The sequence below is a fragment of the Scleropages formosus genome, chromosome 6, assembly GCF_900964775.1.
Source record: "Scleropages formosus chromosome 6, fSclFor1.1, whole genome shotgun sequence".
In the NCBI taxonomy this organism is placed as follows: domain Eukaryota; kingdom Metazoa; phylum Chordata; class Actinopteri; order Osteoglossiformes; family Osteoglossidae; genus Scleropages; species Scleropages formosus.
The window spans coordinates 32,198,068-32,216,850 of NC_041811.1; the positions used below are offsets into that span (position 1 = coordinate 32,198,068).

Below are 18,783 nucleotides of genomic sequence, written 5' to 3' on the forward strand. Positions count from 1 at the left end.
TCTCGGGTACGGAGCTCTTGTACAGCCGACGTGTGTCCTGCTCCCACACACAGCAACAGAGCATTCAATCGCTGTGTGTTACACTTCAGGGGTGTGAAGGGCTCCAGGTTATTAAAACCGGAAGAGTGAGCCATGAAACGTGACGTTCAAATCCCATCTTCTCCAAGGCCCAGTGTCTGCAAACAGCGTTATCTGCAAGTCTGCTCGGATATCATCTCCACGGAGGGGCGACTTTCTCCGGTACAATCAGCGCCAGGCTCGTCACACACACTCTGACCTGGAGGGGGTGGGTGAACAGAAGAAACACAATTTATCTGATTTCCCCAAATACTTAGTGTCAACAAAGAACACTAACAGCATCCCCTTCGGTATCACACATCACTGGTTTCCCCTACTTCCAGTGCCCAGCGGGGGCTCCTGGGAGTCTGCGGCCCTCTCGTAACTCTGCCCCTCCACGGTAAACGGGATGCAACGGGCATCTCCTCTTTGTGTTAATCTGTGTGTCACGAGGGATCCGAAATGGGAATTTCCCAGAGACCCCAAGAACCTGCAGAATGAAGGCAGACAGTCGACGAAACACAAAAACACCAAGGGACAAGTCATGGAAAATCATCTTTACTTCGGAAAACACTTCACTAGAGCAGCCAGAACAAGTGAGTGTGACACATTGACATTTATTTAGCAGACGCTTTTCTCCAAAGCGACTTCCAACGAACTCTATGTAGTGTTATGAGCCCACACACCTTATTCACCGCGGTAATTTACACTGCTAGATACATTACTTACACTGGGTCACTCATCCATACATCAGTGGAACACACACACTCTCTCTGTCTCTCACACACTATGGGTGAACCTCAACAGCATGTCTTTGGACTGTGGGAGGAAACCAGAGCACCTGGAGGAAACCCATGCAGACACAGGGAGAACATGCAAACTCCACACAGAGTGAGCACGGATCAAGCCCACACCCTCTCACATGTACCGCCCAGGCGCTGTGAAATAGCAGCGCTACTCGCTGTGCCACCGTGCCACTCATACCACCATTTGTACCAGATAGTGGAGTAAAATTATAGTACAGATTATCTATCCATCCAACTCTTACAAGTGCTTGCCCTGGACAGGGTCACAGTGAAACGGAGCCTATCCCGGAATCATTGGCTGAAAAACAGAGAGAGGGTACATCCTGGATGAGACACTAGTCCATTACAGGGTAGCCCCGCCCACACTACAGTCAATTCAGCATCAGCAAACAATTTGAACTGTGGGAGGAAACCAGAGCACCCAGAGGAAACCCACAGAGACAGAGAATATCCAAATGCCACACACACACACACACTGAGTGGGGATTGAACCCACATTCTTTTGCACTACCCAGTCTAAGTGAGGGGGCTGTGCTATACAGCGCTACCATGCCGCTAGACTATAGATCATAGATTATAGACTATAGATTATAGACTTTAGATTATATATGATAGATTACAGATTATAGATTATATAGTACAGGAATTCCACCACAGGGGTGATCTATTTTAGAATGTTTTATATGTCAAACAGCAATTTATCATCTTATATGGCAAACAGCATAATTGACAAACAAGTACATGTTTTTAAAAGAGAGAAATGATAGTTAATGCTTTTTCTCCTTCTTAGCAAAAACAAGTTGTTATAACAACTGTCTGTACTGCACGCTCTTAAATTCCAATAAACCACACACTTAAAAACTTTGAGGTTACATTTTTGCCTTTATTTTTTTACCATCTCTCAAAGGAGACCAGAACATTTAGAAGGATACGGAGAGGAGAAAAGTAAAGAAATATTTTGAAATAAATGAAATATTACAAATGTTTCCTGAACCTTCACATTTCCCACCCACTTTGCATCTTTTGAAGACTGAATAAAATCTATATATCTATATAACTTTTTCAGCCATCATCCACTTTGGATCAGGCTTTGTTTCATCTTTTTTTATGGCTGGAAGCGACCATCTCTGTATACAGTGCTACTTGAAAGTACGTGAACTTCTTGTGCCCGTTTGTTTTACCACACACTTTCTTTAATGAGAAGCAGTTTTATAGCAAATATGTGCAAATATTTACATAATAGGTGTGTAATGACCAATTACATGTGTTGCATTAGAGGAAATCATGTGTATAGCAAAAATAAATGAACCCCATATTGAAACCTAGTAGGTAAGTAGAATCAGAGGTGTAAATCATCATTTATTCATTTTATAAGTTTATTTCAAGATTAAACATTTAGATTTTATAAGTTTATTTTAGTATTTTATGCAAGAATAATGACCGTCCCTGTAGGGTTCACACACTTTCAAGCAGTGCTGCATATGTGTTCTGCATATATTGTCTTGATGTCATGTAATGTTGCTGTATTGTATTTCTTGTCTGTTATTAAGTTTTGTACTTTTTGTCTGTGTTTTTATAACTTTAAAGCCTGGAGGAGGTGCACAAGCAAGAATATATAGATGCATATGACAATAAACAATAAAGTTGCCTGGAGACGTGAAATACACGAGTGCATGTAACCCATGAACATGTGCAAATGTAGATGAAGGAAGGAGCAGTAAACCTCAGCATCATGCAGCCTTGTACCTTCCTGACCCTGACATACCTGAGCATCATCAATTAGGCACACAAACAAGATTTTGGAGTATCAACAACGGACGTGAGCAGACAAACATTTGTTGAACGTCAGTGACATCTGGTGGAATCGCTCCATCGCTCGAGCTCAGTGAACGTCAGTGGCTGAAAGTTGTGCAGGGAGGAGAACCAGAGCTGCTCAAGTTTTTCAGGTTCTCTATTAGACACTGAAACGATATTGCAAGAACCTCCGCTGCTGCTTACACCTGCGATAATGTCTTCTTTATTATCCTGCGAGGATTACAACTTGATCGTGATTGCTTAGTAACTGGGAGTCAAGAAGTTGTTGCTCTAATCACACTTTCACCCTTAACCTGCTCATTGTCACATCCACGCCCACAACTCAACCGACAGCACCTGATTAACTGCTCACCCTTTAAAAGACCCTCCTCAGCTCCCATTCCTTTGTAGAATCTCGTCAGAGACAACCGCCCTCCTTCGTGACGGCCAGTGTGCACTCAACGCTTGTTCTCGTCTTCTGGTTTTTGTCCCTTCGCTTTGTTTCCCGTCCATGGCTCTTCATTCCAACGCAGACCGACCGACCTTTTGCTTCGTCCCCTGACCTCGTCCATGGATCCTCGCTCTGACTTCGACCGACCGTTCGCCTGTCCCCGACACCGAGAACTTGCCCGATCCCCCTGAATCCAAATGAACGACTCCACACTTGGGTCCTGCCATCCCAGTTCTCTCGGCCGCCCGTGACACCCATACCTCTAGAGCAGCACATCCCACCTTCAGTCCATGGCCGCTGCTCCTCTAGCATGCAAACAGAGTCAAACTCCATGCTGCAGAAAGGAAATTTACATTTATTCATTTACCTGATGTTTTTCTCCAAAGAAACTTACAATGTTAAGGCTACAGTTACTCACCCATTTCTACAGCTGGCTAATTTTAGTGGAACAATTTAGGGCAAGTAGCTCAAGGGTACAACAGCAAAAAGGTAGTAGCTCTAACCACTACACTACCAGCTACCCTGAAGTGCCGTAAATCTAAACGTTTCACTGACTTCACAGCTAATGAGGAGCTTCTTTTTGTTTCCTCAGCAAAAACTGTATTTTATACAATGAACTACACTCTGCACCTGAAACTACATACTTTTGGCATGTTTTCAGCCCTCATTGCCCATCCTCCACAACCTTCTCCTCACTCACAACTGAAACTTCAGCAGCCAAGATAAAATTGACTCCATAAGAGGCATGTCATCCATATCTACTTCCTCCATCCATGGCAGGACACCAGGCAGAGCTTTATACCCTGCTTTTCCACCCCTTATTGAAAGTAACATCTCTGGAGTTCTTCTCCAAGACTGAGGCACAAGCTGCTCTCATTCATTTTTTCTTTCTTTAATACCATTTCTCTACAACTCATTCCTTTTACATCCTCTAACTCCTCCCACTTCCCATCTGCCTTCAGAATTGGTTGCATCTCACCACTGAGAAAGAAACCTTCTAAAGACACAAACTCAGTCCAGACCTCCTTTTTCTTTCCAAAAGTCTTGAGCATTTAGTTTACAACCATGCAGTTATCTGTTGCTACTTTCATTCCCCATCCAGCATGATCTCCACAATGGATGTCAGTCTGCATTGGTCATTCCCCCAAGGATGTCCTCCTCGTGGAGTCAGAAGCTCTCCAGCCTTCTAGAGCTGCTTCCATTTATTCAGTTCTCATTCTTCTCAACCTCCCTGCAGCATTTCATTCAGTGGAAGTTTTGCTGAACAGTCCATTCTGAAACACAGATTTTTTTTTTTTTTGTTTGTGGCCATCTGTTGTTTATTAATTCTTCGACGAACATCACGCTGAGTGACTGAACTTCTTTTGAGTTTGGAATGACATTCTGCTGCAGAACTTTCTGATGCAACTTGGAATTTATTGGCCACTCAGTGACTGCAAGCCATCCAGGCCCTGATGCAGCAAAGCAGCTTCACAAACTTCCTGAGACTGAGATCCACCATCTCTCTGCCAGACCATCCATCTCTCAGGAACTGTTTTTCGAACTGGACAATTCACTCATGTCATGTGTTACATTGGTCAAGAGCCTGGGAATAAAGACTGACTCGAGTCTCCCAGCACATTTAAGCCACAGCTCCATCCTGCAGATACCACCTCTGGAATGTTTGCAGACTCTGCTGATATCTCACTCTACATTCTATATAGCCTCTGGATCTAGCAATGGAGATACTTTGCCTAGGGTACTGCAGCACCCTCCTGACAGGTCTCACAGTATGTTTTTTAATATGTAACTCTAGTTCTAGAGACAGGTATAAAGAATGACAAAACAGTGTTTTTGATTATTGTGTGTCTGTGAGCAAAACTCCTTGGCTGCTGGATACACCTTTACATTACATTCATTTATTAGACACTTTTCTCTAAAGCAACGTCCAGTGAACTCTATGTAGTGTTATGAGCCCACACACCTTATTCACCGCGGTGACTTACACTGCTAGATACACTACTTACACTGGCTCACTCATCCATACATCAGTGGAACATGCTCTCTCTGTCACTCACACACTATGGGTGAACCTGAACAGCATGTCTTTGGACTGTGGGACGAAACCAGAGCACCTGGAGGAAACCAATGCAGATATGGGGAGAACATGCAAAGTCCATACAGATTGAGCAGTCAAACTCATGCCCTATTGCACCACCCAGGCTGCAATATTTTTGCCCAAAAACCTCATTTAAATGGTGATGTAGGAAGCTCCTGAGCAGGTGTGGGGGAATGTGATGTTGCTGTTCAAATAACGGACTGAGAGCTGCCCTTTTCAGTGAGAAAATAATCAGTGAGAGGAGAGGAGAGGAGAGGAGCTGTAGCCTCCATTAGCACTCAGCTGCAAGTGAGCTGGGAGACAGGGCTGAGTGACACCATGGCCTCTTACAGGAAACAAGAGCGCCCGTTGTTTGCCCAGCTACTGATCGTGTGATGTGGGAAGGACAAAGTGAACTGAATAAAAATTGGATGCAATTTTTTTTTTTCCTCCATTATAAAAAAAAAAATTTTGTGTAGGAAAAAGTCAAAGCTAAAAATAAAGGTTGTTTACTGAGTCACCAAAACACACAGGGAAGTGCAAAAATGCATGTTTGTGTTACAGTTTGCAGAGATCCAGCATCTGCATATCTACTCCTTATAATATAATGTGTGTATATATGCATATATATGGAGCCTTTTATAACATATTTACATACTGTACTGTACGGTATAAATATTCATGTGTTTATACAGTACATGCATTATGTTTACATTAATATACAGTATGTATAATCCTAAAAAGAAGCAATTGTTTATTAAGGAATCGCCGAAATCTGCAAATAAATATAAAAGCATGGTTCTTTTGACAGTTTGCAGACGTCCAATATCTGCTTATCTACTAGAATCGTTATAATGATCCTTGTGCGTGTGCGCGTGTGTAAAAAAAAAAATATCTTTAGATTTAAATATATATATTGGCATGGGTCCTTGTACATATAGCTAAAAGAAAGCATGAAGTAAGAGAAGAGATGTTGGACATTGGGAACGCCACCCTGCCTGCTCAGACACAAGCAGTATGAGTATGTGAGGCTGGAATAAAAAACAGGGGTTTTAACAAGAATAAGGTAAACGCAGTGAAAGTCTTCCAATCAATGCATGTGTGACGAACCCTTGGGCTGCGCATCCAAACTTAAGTGCTTTGCTTAATGTGCAGTGTCGTGCGTGTATATTTTGTATATCATCACGTTTAACATCGTAGGTTTGATTCTATTTTTTTTTTTTTTTTTTTTTTTTTTCCAGCAGCTCGCGCACCAGCGGTGATGATGGCGTGACGACGCTACCGCCCAGGTCGCCTCCTCCGTAGCTGCGGTGACGAGCAGGTGACGAGGAGGTCCGGTCCCTGCCGGACCAGGGGACACCGCGCGGGCACGTCCGCGCGCGTGGACCGCCGATGGAGCGCGCGGCCGCCTCGAAGGACGCGCTGAGATCTGACCGATTTTTCATGTCCGCTCCCGATCGTACCGGTTTGCATCGGCCGCTCGTCGAGCTGTTCGTGTCGCGGAGGAGCGGCGCGGCTCGGAGGACGTGATACGAGGTAAACAAGGTAAAGCGCAAGCCTCACAAGCGCGCCTTTGTGCGCGCGCGATGCGTTTTACTGCACCGCAGCGGCGCGATCGCGCTGCGAAACGGCACATTTGACTTATTTTTATGTTTCGCAAGCGCAGCGTGTCCAAAAAAAAAAAAACATATCTGCGCGGTCGTGTTACACGTCGCGTGGCGCCGTCCCGAGCGCGAGCGTCGTTTGTTTTGGATGCAGGTGAGTGGCGCGCGTGCCCTTACTGCGACCGCGGACCGAGCGCGAGCGATCGATCGACCCGTGCGTGCGGTACTCACCACCTGAGCTCGAGATACACACCCAGTGCCGCCGAAACGGGATCGTGTGGCTTTTCCTGCTGGTTCATTCGCCGAAAAAATGTCTCTGCCGACATCTGACATCGTCGTCTCTTAATTTCTTTCATTAATTCCCCCCCCCCCCCAGTAGTGCCTACCGGGCCTATTATGTAAATAAGGCGTCTTAATTGTACACGTTCACAGAAGTAATCAGGGTAACGGGAGGGGCGTGTCCCCGGCAAATCACAGTATTTGTGTGTAAATCCTATACAGTACTGTGGTTCATACTCTGATCCATCGATACCTGACAAGAGGCCGCTGTCTCGGTCACACAGTAGAGCTGGGGGATCAGCCCTGTTGTGTGTGCGCGCGCGTGTGGAGTAATGAACTGTCGGAAGGGTCGCGCCTGGGCGAGTCTTTGGGCTGCGGTGTCACCTGTCTGTCACCGCGAGGGGGCACGATGACCGGGACCGGCTTCATGACCCGAGCGCGTGTCGGGTAAAGATGCTCCGCAGCTCCGCCCCTCAGCGAGGGCTCGTCGCGCGCCCTTCGCGCTGTTGCTAGGCAGCGCGACAGCGGCGGAGGTGCTCGTGCGAGGTTTCGAAAAACGGTTCGCTAGTTTGCACGGAAAAGTAGACATGTTTCATGTCTTCAATCATTTCGCCGTTAGTAAAAAAAAAAAATCATAACGTGGTTTATTGTTACTTACGATTTAAACAGGTGTGTTACTTTTGCTAAGTGAATGTAAATGGAAATGTAACCTGGGTAAATATCCATAGACTTTCCATCTGTTAATCTTCTCATCTGCGATATTTCCACCTGGCAAAGACCAGATCTGTACCCTTCTCTCACTTTTTCACCAGCTTCTGCCAGAGATTCAAGTACAGGAGCTGTGTGGGTAGGGACATAATACACAGCATCATTTACATTCATTCATTGGCTTAGCAGACACTTTTCTCCAAAGCGACTTCCAATGAACTCTATGTAGTGTTATCAGCCCACACACACCTTATTCACCCAGTGACTTACACTGCTGGATTCACCACTTACACTGGGTCACTCATCCATACATCAGCAGAACACACTCTCCCTGTCACTCACACACTATGGGGGAACCCAAACAGCATGTCTTTGGAGTGTGGGAGGAAACCAAAGCACCCGGACAAAACCCACACAGACACGGGGAGAACATGCAAACTCCTTACAATGTAAATCTCTTCACCTGTTTATACAACTGGATAAATTTACTACAGTACCTTTCTCAGAGGTATTACAGCTGGAGATGGGATTCAAACATGCAACCTAGGGCCTAAAGGCTGCAGCTCTAACCACTACGCTACCAGTTGCCCTGTGACTGTTCTCCTGCAGACCATAGAGTTACAGAAACAGATGAAAATTTTGAGGTTTTCAACTAGACAGCGACTGGCAGAAAGTAATGATGCTCACCAAGCAGCGTTTGTTCTTTTCTGTCTCCACTAGAGTCCTACAGGTACCTCCTTCCAGCCGTCTCAGTGAAGACAATGAGTGCCATGTCCACCCCAGAAGGAAGCCCCACCCACCAGAGCCCTGGTCCTCCACTCCCCGATGGCCACATCTCTCCTTTAAGCCTAACACATGAGCATAGGTCGCTGTCATCGGTCATGCAGAGCCCAGTAAGTGCAATGCACAATGTTCTTGGTTCTACGTTTGCTCCCCCCCGTATATGGAGGTCTGTGCAGAGAACTGTATGGAAGAGATGCCCCCGCATTGCACACACACCATAGATTTTCCTTTCCCTCCTCACCTCTTTTTGTTGCATTTTTTCCGTTTGCACCATTCAAATCACTACTGCAAAAGACCACTTTAGGTCTAAACCTCACATTCCATCTCCCAGGTGTCATTTCAGGGTAAAGCAGAAAGGGTAGCAAGTGCTTTCAGATCATCTCTGCAATGATTTTGTCATTTACATTCATTTATTTCACAGACACTTTTCTCTAAAGCAACTTCCAATGAGCTCTATGTAGTGTTATCAGCCCACACACCTTATTTATCAAGGTGACTTACACTGGGTCACTCATCCATACATCAGTGGAACATACTCTCTCACTATGAATGAAGCTGAACTGCATGTCTTTGGACTGTGGGAGGAAACCAGAGCACCCACAGAAAACCCACACAGACACAGCGAGAACAGGCAAACTCCACACAGCCTGAACAGGGATCAAACCCACATTCTCTCGCACCACCCAGGCGCTGTGAGACAGCAGCGCTACTCGCTGTGCCACCATGCCACCCGTGTTGCACGTATCATATGTCATGTTCTGTGCTCATGCTGTTATATGATCGCAACCTGTCTATGTACATGTGCATACTACCCTCTCTGGATTCTGCATCTGAGTATACACTATTTTTACCATGCTCTAGATACATGAGCACTGCAAAGAGCACTTGCTTCCAACTCCTGTGTCTGAATGTGTGTGCGTGTGGCAGACCTTCAGGGAGGAGCTGGATGTGCTGATCCAGGATCAGGTGAAGAAGGGCACCAACTCTTCCAGTCTGTGGGCCCTGCGGCAGATTGCTGACTTCCTGTCCCACTCCAGCGCCACTTTGGCCCTCCCTACTTCGCCTTCTCGTATGTCTATGTCCAATCCTCAGCCCCCACCTCCCCCCACGACCCCTCGACACACATACCTGTTGTGCTGCAATAAGTTGGCACATTTTTACATCATGATGATAACATGATACACTGTGTTCAGTGCAATGTTACCTCCCTAAACATCTTCCACATCTTCCTACCTCCATGCGATCCAAGTTATAAAAAATATAAAAGGGCAAAATTTGCAGTATTTTATCAACAATAACAAATCCACTTGGCCCCTACAGTTTGGAGTGATACCCCCGCAGAGATGAGTAAACTCTTGTAGGGCTTTTACTCTGTCAGTTTTACTGTGTCAGACGTGAGAACACGAAGAGCAAGCAGGCCCGTGTGTGACAGTGAAAAAGGAGGTAACATCGCTTGACAAATTCAGATCTGAGGTTTTCCCGTGCGGCAGCATCGCAAGTCACTATGACGTCTGGTTGCACCCCCCTCCCAGACTTGGTGACAGTGACGCCCATCAATGATCTGGGCAGCGTGGAACCCGGCTCCATGGGGAAGGCTGAGCGGCTGCAGCGCTGTAAGCTCGCCAGCACGTACCGCCTGCTGGACCTCTACGGCTGGGCCTGCGTGGCTCACGGGCAGCTCACGGTGAGGGGATCCGTTTCCCCAGCTGTCTGAGCACCTCCGTGTCCAGCTCTATGTAGATGTGTGTGGCTGTGTCTCCGTCCGACTGGGGGTCTCTCTGTCTGGCTGTGTCTTCAGCTGCGCATCAGTAAGGAGCAGGACCACTTCTTGGTGCTCCCACATGGGCTGTCGTACAGCGAGGCCACAGCCCTGAGCCTGGTGAGCGATCAAGCACTCACACACACACACACACACACACACACACACACACACACAGTCTTTGACAGTCACGATGGACACCCATAGCCACAGCTCTGAAAACAGTGTTCTGCTGTTCCCCAGGTGAAGGTAAACATCCTAGGGGAGACTGTGGAGCAGGGCAGTACAGCGCTGGGAATCGACGTCGAGGGCTTCGGTCTGCACTCTGCCCTCTACTCCGCCAGGCCTGACGTGCGCTGCCTGCTGCACCTGCACACACCTGCCTCCGTCGCAGTAAGCGCCTGAGGGCACAGGGTCACGGCCGAAACAGGCGGACGGAAAAGCCCCAGTCATTAGAGGGAATTTTTCAGCACATGCTTTTCTCTAAAGCCAATAACATTCCGCAGCGTTGTTTGATTAATTAATTGGATGTACACAATTAAGTGTAAGTACTGTTAAATGTGTATACATATGTCTGTTTAAATTTTACATACCTAACATAGGGGGCATGGTGATGCGGCGGGTTTGGCCTGTGCCTGCTCTCTGGCAGGTCTGAGGTTCGAGTCCCGCTTGGGGTGCCTTGCGATGGACTGGCGTCCTGTCCTGGGTGTGTCCCCTCCCTCTTCAGCTCTATGCCCTGTGTTGCCGGGTTAGGTGCTGGTTCGCCGCGACCCCGCTTGGGATGAGCAGCTTCGGACTGTGTGGGCGCGTGTGTGTTTAACATAGAGTACTGTGCAAAAGTCTTAGGCACTTAGATGTTTCACAAAAATATTTGTTTTAGACTGTTATTTAATGTCTTCTGCATTAGTGTCAATGAGGAAGAGAATATTTTAGATTTCCAAGCATCCCTTTTGCAAAAAGTTACAGTATTACAGTAAGGGTTTTGTATGTTGTTAAAGAAAGTACACACACACACTGTCTAAGACCGCTTGTTCTGAGGACGCAGCGAACTGGAGCCCAACCCAGCAACACAGGGCGCAAGGCTGGAGGGGGAGGGGACACACCCAGGACGGGACGCCAGTCCATCGCAAGGCACCCGAGCAGGACTCGAACCCCAGACCCGCCAGAGAGCAGAATCCGGCCAGGTGGTTGTTGACGATGGATGGTTACTAAGCTTTGAAGGAAGTTTATTAATTAAGAACATTATTTTTGGAAGCATTCTCACTTTACAGCTTTCCCCCCCAAGTACCTAAAACTTTTGCACAGTGCTGTATATATCTTATAATAGACACAAATGGTGCTGCTTGAAAGTATGTGAACCCCATAGTGATGGTCATTGTTCCTATAAAAATATTAAAACAAATATAAAACCTAAATAAACATAATACAATTACATGATGATGATTTACACATCTGATTCTACTTATCTAAACAGTGTAACTTGGGTTTCACTTATTTTTGCACCTGCACAACTTCTACATTACATTTAAATTGCTCTATGTAGTGTTATGAGCCCACACACCTTATTCACCACAGTGATTTACACTGCTAGATACACTAGTTACACTGGGTCACTCATCCATACATCAGTGGAACACACACACACTCTCTCTGTCACTCACACACTATGGGGGAAATTGAATAGCATGTCTTTGGAGTGTGGGAGGAAACCAGAGCACCCAAAGGAAACCCACACAGGCTGAGCAGGAATCAAACCCATGTTCTCTCACACCACCGAGGTTCTGTGAGACAGCAGCTCTATTCGCTGTGCCACAATATTCTATTCCTCTAAAGACTGGTCCTGATTAAATAAACATTTTTTGGGAAAACTAAGGGACACAAGCAGCTCATATCTTTCAAGCAGCACCCTATATATACAGTATATTTATACATATAGATATGTATGTATATATATTTAACAGTGCTTGTGTGCTTCTGTTTGTGCAGCAGCAGCCTGCATATCAGATGAGGACATTGACTTGTAACCTGAAGGTTGCTGGTTTGAGCCACTGTCCTCACTACTGCTGTAGCACCATGGATACGTAACCCAAATTGCACCAGCAAGAATTCCCAGCCTTGCAAATAGGTCAAATTCTGTAAGTTTCTTTGGATAAAAGCATCAGCTGAGCTGCACTTTCAAAGTGATGCTGCCTGTCTGAGTTCTCCCAGTTCCTCTTGGGCTGAGAGAGGCTCCTTCAGGAGCCTTTTTTTTTCTTTCTCTCTCCAAAACACACACGTCTCATTGTCTGCGAAAGGTGTCGGCCATGAAGTGTGGCCTCCTGCCGCTGTCCCACGAGGCCTTGCTGGCGGGCGAGGTGGCCTACTACAGCTACAGTGGAACGATGGAGGAGACCGGCGACAAGGTGGAGCTGCAGAAAAGCTTGGGCCCGACCTGCAAGGTCAGGAAGGAAAAGTGTGGCAGCGGAAAAGGGATGGAGAGGTTCCTGCAGGTGTTTTACACACGGGTGGGGGCTACACTAATTTACAAAATGTAGTTCCGCTTGTGCTCAGGTGCTGGTCCTAAGGAACCACGGCATCGTGGCGCTGGGGGAGTCAGTAGAGGAAGCTTTTTACATCCTCTACCACGTCCAGGCGGCCTGTCAGATACAGGTGAGAACGGGACACTTTTGCAGCCATTTACCTACACCTGCAACGGGGGAGAGGGGGCACTCTTTCACACCGGGGTGGGGGGGAGTGTGTGTATAGAGGCCTTTCTGTTTTCCGTGGGCTGAGCTGGAAGTTTCCATGGCGGTGCTGCAATTCCGGCGTCCACCTGCAGGTGTCAGCCATGTGCAGTGCTGGTGGACAGAAGAACCTGATCCTGCTGGACCGGGTCTCCCAGAGACCGTGTCCCACCGGCACCGTGGGCTGGGCGGGCTCCACCTTTGGCCCGCTGCACAAGAGTCGGCTCGGGGAACACGAATTTGAGGCTCTCATGAGGACCCTGGACAATCTGGTGAGGACACACCAACAGACGTGCCGATGCCGACAGAGGGACAGCGCTGCGTGAAAGTGTGTGACCCCCCTTGTGTCCCTTACTTTTACCTCGAAATGATTATTGAATGAGAATCGCTGTTGCTCATGTGACACAACAGGTGTGTAATGATCAATTCCATATGTTGCTTTAGAGGAAATCGTGTGTGTAGCAGAAACACACAAGTAGTGCAGATGTAAAAATAAGTGAAGCCCAAGTTGCACTGGTTCAACCAAGTAGATAAGTAGAATCAGGGATGTAAATTGTCGTCACTTATATTTTTATTCTGCAGTTTAACATTTAGATTTGATAGGTATATTTTAATATTTCGGGGACGCTGTGACACAGCGAGTTCGTCCAGGGTACGCTTTCCGGTAGGTCTGGAGTTCGAGTCCCGCTTGGGCTGCCTTGCGACGGACTGGCCTCCCGTCCCGGCTGCGTCCCCTCCCCCTCTGGCCTTGCGCCCTGTGTTGTCGGGTTAGGCTCCGGCTTGCCGCGACCCCGCTTGGGATAAGTGGTTTCAGGCAATGTGTGTGTTTAATATTTTGTACAAGAATAATGTTCCTCTCTGTTGGGTTCACAGACTTTCAAACAGCACAGTGTACATTCCCACAAAGGCAAACACACACACACACACACACACACACACTCACACTTAGACATATTCACAGAGTGCTCTTGGGCACTGATGTCTGTGTTTAAATAATGTTTCCGGAAATAAAGACGTACGTGTTGGTATAAGGACGTGCCTGAAAGAGTTCCAGAAGAGCATTAATCAGTTCCATAGTCTCCAGGGTTACGGTCCTGGAGCCTTTAAACAATTTCTAGTGAATTAATTAGCGCCCGACTGACATGTGATCCTGATGAGGGGAGTCGCTTTTTGTATAATTACCGCAGTAAAGCAGCTGAGAGTCAAGACTGGGCAAAAATCAGTTTATCCTACACCCCGTGGGGACTGTGCTTCTGCATCCCAGGACACTGAGTCTGAACACTAGAGCTGTAAACCCACACGCCAACACCCTGGGAGACAGCGGACCCAACACCCACAGCGGCTAAGGCTTTCTCGTCTCCGGGCAGGGTTACCGGACAGGCTACGCGTATCGCTTCCCCCTGCTGCTGGAGCGGGCACGAGCCCGGAGGGAGGTGGAGGTCGCAGCCGCCGTTACTGCTTTCACGCTGGAGGGGGGCAGCGCCCGACGGTACCTCCGCCCACCCACCCACGCCCACAAGCAGAGGCTGGAGAAGACGCGATGGCTCAATATGCCAAACAGCTCCCGAAGCCAGGAGAGCCCGGGGCATCAGCGCAGCACAGTAAGGACATGGGGCAGGGAGGGCCTGTCGGGGTTCCATGGGGGGGGAGGGGGGGTGCACATAACGAAACTGTGCTGTGCTGTGTCTTTTCACACAGCAAACACATTCAGAAATTAGAAATCCGCTCATCTGTGTTCCCACCCATGAAAGAACACCTATTTTTTGTCACATTTCGGGGAATTTATAAATGTAGAGGGTGCGACCAGCAGCAGAGCCCCGCAGTCGGAGCCGAGAAGGTGCAAAGGCTCAAGTGGCAGAACTGCGCTGAAGGGGTTCCTCAGTTTCCTGCCAAACGCGCTAACCGTGGTGTCGTTTCCACAGCGGGACTCCGTCTCGTCTGCTGCCGCCAAAAGCCCCCCTACCTCTCTTCCCTTCTGTCTGCTCTACTCTGTGTGCACAGCTCTCTGCAATGCAGGGGTAATTCATAGTCCCGCGCTGGGTACTGCAGTGCCGCTACTGCCCCCTGTCGGAGACAGCGCGCTACGTCCCGCCAATATTTTATTTTTAAAAAAATGTCGAGGCACCTCTGCTCTTGAGGGCCACTACATACAAACCCTTTAATAACCAATTTAAACATACTGGACAAATATGACTATATGATGTTTCATTTTATATTACAAACAAGAACTGAAACGAATTTACTTGCCAGAAATCAAACCGAGATTGAAATAGGATGACGTTTTTAGAATCAGAATCAGAATCCAATTTATTTGGCCAAGTATGCACATGCATACAGGGAATTTGGCTTCGGTTCCTAATGCCTCACAGTGTAGAGTAGACAAAAAAACACAACATACATATACACACATATAAACATACATACATCTGTACATACAAAAAATGCAGGGATGGGAAGGAATGAATAATGAGAGATGGAATGAATAATGAGTGATCGGGTAAATAATGAGGGAAAGAATAAGTACAAAGGATCGGGTCAATAATGAGGGAAGGAATAAATAATGAGGGAAGGCATAAATACAAGGGATGGAATAAATAATGAGGGAAAGAATAAGTAAGAGGGATGGAATAAATAACAAGGGATCGAGTAAATAATGAGGTAAGGAATAAATATGAGGGCTCGAATAAATAATGAGGGAAAGAATAAATAAAGAGGGATCTAGTAAATAATGAGGGAAGGAATAAATATGAGGGATGGAATAAATAATGAGGGCTCAAATAAATAATGGGGGAAAGAATAAGTAAGAGGGATGGAATAAATAACAAGGGATCGAGTAAATAATGAGGTAAGGAATAAATACAAGGGCTCGAATAAATAATGAGGGAAAGAATAAGTACGAGGGATGGAATAAATAAAGAGGGATCTAGTAAATAACGAGGGAAGGAATAAATATGAGGGATGGAATAAATAATGAGGGAAGGAATAAATAATGAGGGGGATAAATAGGAGGGATGGAATAAATAATGAGCGAGGAAATAAGTAAGAGGGAGAAAGTATTGCACAGACTAACAGCAATCAGGTGTTCATGGACATAACAGCATGGGGAAAAAACTGTGTCTGGTTGTTTTGGCGCAAAGAGGTCCTAAGCATCTGCCAGATGGGAGAAGTATGTGAAGCTAAAGCTATGCCTTCAATATAGTTTCACATTAATACAAATAGAATATGAACCAGCAGATGTTGTCCTGCTAATTTTTCTCCCCCCCATTAGGCGTCACAGTGGCTGAAAGAAGGGGAGATGAGACGGGGCAGCGGCTCGGCCGTGAAGGTGGAGAGCGCCAGCCAGTTTGTGCCGCTGTTTACCGACCCCCAGGAGGTTCTGGAGATCCGGAAGAAGGTAGACAGCATGACGCTGAGGGCTCGTGGGCCTTATCTCGTGCAGCCTGTGCAGCACGCAGACAAAGAGGGTCTGACATTTTAAATCCTTCATTGTATTAGCGGGGTACAGGGAGTGATGAATTTAACTAAGGATGGCTTAAAATGTGAGAGAGACCCGACTCCAAGAGCGGTATCTCTCGTTTACAGATCCGGGAGCAGCAGCGGCAGGAGACGAACTGGGCTGGTCCTCAGTCCCACTTACTGGCCGGCGTTCTGTGCAACCGGGGTCTTAGCCAGGTAGGGCAGAGTACGGCGCAGCCTCATCGGAAGAGCAGGGAGCCTCGTGAGGAGCGCATACGTTTTACAGCCAGCGCTTATAGAACAAACACACACGTCACGCAAGTAGAGATTCTGGAAGGACATTCACAGCTACAGTACAGCACCATCTCTGTATAGTGTCCAAAAAATGCCTACATTACATTTATTTAGCCAACACTTCTGTCCAAAGCAACTTCCAATGAGCTCTATGTATGTTATCAGCCCACACACCATATTCAGCACAGTGACTTACACTGCTAGATACACTACTTACACTGGGTCACTCATCCACATATCAGTGGAACACACACACACTCTCTCTCTCTCTCACACACTATGGGTGAACCTCAACAGCATGTCTTTGGACTGTGGGAGGAAACCAGAGCACCCAAAGGCTGCCACTGCTAGATACACTACTTACACTGGGTCACTCATCCATACATGAGTAGAACACACACACTCTCTGTCACTCACACACTATGGGTGAACCTCAACAGCATGTCTTTGGACTGTGGGAGGAAACCCCCACAGACACAGGAAGAACACATAAACTCCACACAGACTGAGCAAGGTTCGAACCCATGTTCTCTCGCACCACCCAAGCCCTGTGAGACAGCAGTGCTCCTCGCTGTGCCACCTATGAGAATATCCCACACTCTCTCTGTGGTTCCTTAGGACTCTGACTCTGACCTGGATGGGGGACTTCCTGGTCCGCAGCTGGTCCCAGAGCTTGAGACGCCCAACCCGTTCAGCCAGCTGACGGACCAGGAGCTGGAGGAGTACCGGCGGGAGGTGCAGAGGAAGCAGTGCTTGGACCTGGACAACGGTACGCAGGCGCCCCCCCCGTCACTCGCTGTCCTCCGTCCCATAAGATGCTCAGCTGTGTCATCTGCTCATCTCCATCCTCAGATGTTCCCCTACATCACATCCCCCTCACCTCTGCTATTCCCACCTCACTATTTTTTGGGCTTTTCCCCGACAGGCGAGCAGCAACTGGCACCAAGGAGTGAGGCCACCGCCGAATCTGAATCCCCTACCAGGAACCCTCCCGCGGGACCCCTGCCACCAGCAGGTAGGACGTGTGCACAGAGTATCGCGGGCGGACACTCATGCGAGTCAGGCACTGGCGCTGATGACCTGCTCCAGCCCACTCTCTCTTGTGTCCACGGATGTGTAAAACACCCCGTTTTTCAGGTGATGGGAAGCAGGAGAATGAAAAACAGCGTGCGGAGGAGCAGGTGGAGGGTCTAGAGGATGAGATGAAGACTCTGAGCGTGGCAGAAACGTTGCCCACGTCTCCCGCGGCGCTCCCCGCCGAGCCCCGGGCCGCGTCCCCGGCAAAGCCCCAGGCTAAGCTCCCGGGAAACACCCCCGAGAGCTCACCTTCGAAGAAGAAGAAGAAGTTCAGGACCCCCTCCTTCCTGAAGAGGAGCAAGAAACAGAAGGAGAAAACCGAGGTCTGAGTGAACGTGGCCTCCTCCGGGACGGTGTCCTCGTCCCTGAGTCCCGCAGAGCTTGCGACCGAGATGAGATGAGTTTAGGGAGACCTGTGCCTCTCTCTGTCTCTCACACAAACACACACACACACACACACAAATGACATGCCGACATGTATGTCCCTGGATCTGAGTCAGCAGAGCAGAACTCGTGTGGGAGCAAAACATGTCAACCAGATTGTGCTTAAAACTGTGAGAAGTGTAAAGATGAACACACTTTTGATGTAGCGGAGGTCATTTTTTGGGGTGCCAGTGCCATCAAACAATTCGTATTATTGCAGACGTTTGGAAAAGTACGTGGCATACAGTACCAAAGTACTCCCCCGTGAGGTCATTCAATATAGGACATGATGTGGCACAATAAATTCGCAACCAAGATTTATTTTGCCAACAACATGAAAAGAACATGACGTGTCCAGCACTCTCTCATTTTCACATTTTTTCCACATCAGTCATTTTACTCAGGTTCCTACAGAGAAGCAACAAATAACACATTACATTTATTTATCGGACACTGTTCTCTAAAGCGACTTCCAATGAACTCTATGTAGTG

At 47.5% G+C, this 18,783-nt stretch overlaps 1 protein-coding gene across 3 annotated transcripts; it reads left to right on the forward strand.

Annotated features, from left to right (window-relative positions):
- The first annotated feature begins 6,532 nt into the window (after positions 1-6,532).
- Positions 6,533-18,783, forward strand: LOC108933410 (beta-adducin-like). Of its 3 annotated transcripts, none has more exons than XM_018750447.2 (15): positions 6,533-6,730; positions 8,497-8,669; positions 9,487-9,628; positions 10,092-10,243; positions 10,358-10,438; positions 10,562-10,711; positions 12,613-12,756; positions 12,869-12,967; positions 13,137-13,313; positions 14,409-14,642; positions 16,310-16,435; positions 16,624-16,713; positions 17,410-17,560; positions 17,717-17,806; positions 17,929-18,783. In XM_018750447.2, exons 2-15 carry the CDS (start codon positions 8,538-8,540, stop codon positions 18,195-18,197), a joined length of 2,037 nt encoding a protein of 678 aa, XP_018605963.2. In that variant the 5' UTR covers positions 6,533-6,730; positions 8,497-8,537; the 3' UTR covers positions 18,198-18,783. The 3 variants fall into 3 exon arrangements, with proteins under 3 accessions (XP_018605963.2, XP_018605972.2, XP_018605982.2); XM_018750456.2 differs by having other exon boundaries at positions 6,533-6,721; XM_018750466.2 differs by lacking the exons at positions 6,533-6,730; positions 8,497-8,669 and having other exon boundaries at positions 9,553-9,628; positions 10,092-10,172.

What these genes read in the sequence shown, in the direction of transcription:
- LOC108933410 (XM_018750447.2), top strand. Translation starts at nt 8,538, where the DNA reads ATGAGTGCCATGTCCACCCCAGAAGGAAGCCCCACCCACCAGAGCCCT. An exon ending in CATCGGTCATGCAGAGCCCA is followed by an intron (nt 8,670 to 9,486) that starts GTAAGTGCAATG and finishes TGCGTGTGGCAG; the next exon opens with ACCTTCAGGGAGGAGCTGGA. An exon ending in ACACACCTGCCTCCGTCGCA is followed by an intron (nt 10,712 to 12,612) that starts GTAAGCGCCTGA and finishes TGTCTGCGAAAG; the next exon opens with GTGTCGGCCATGAAGTGTGG.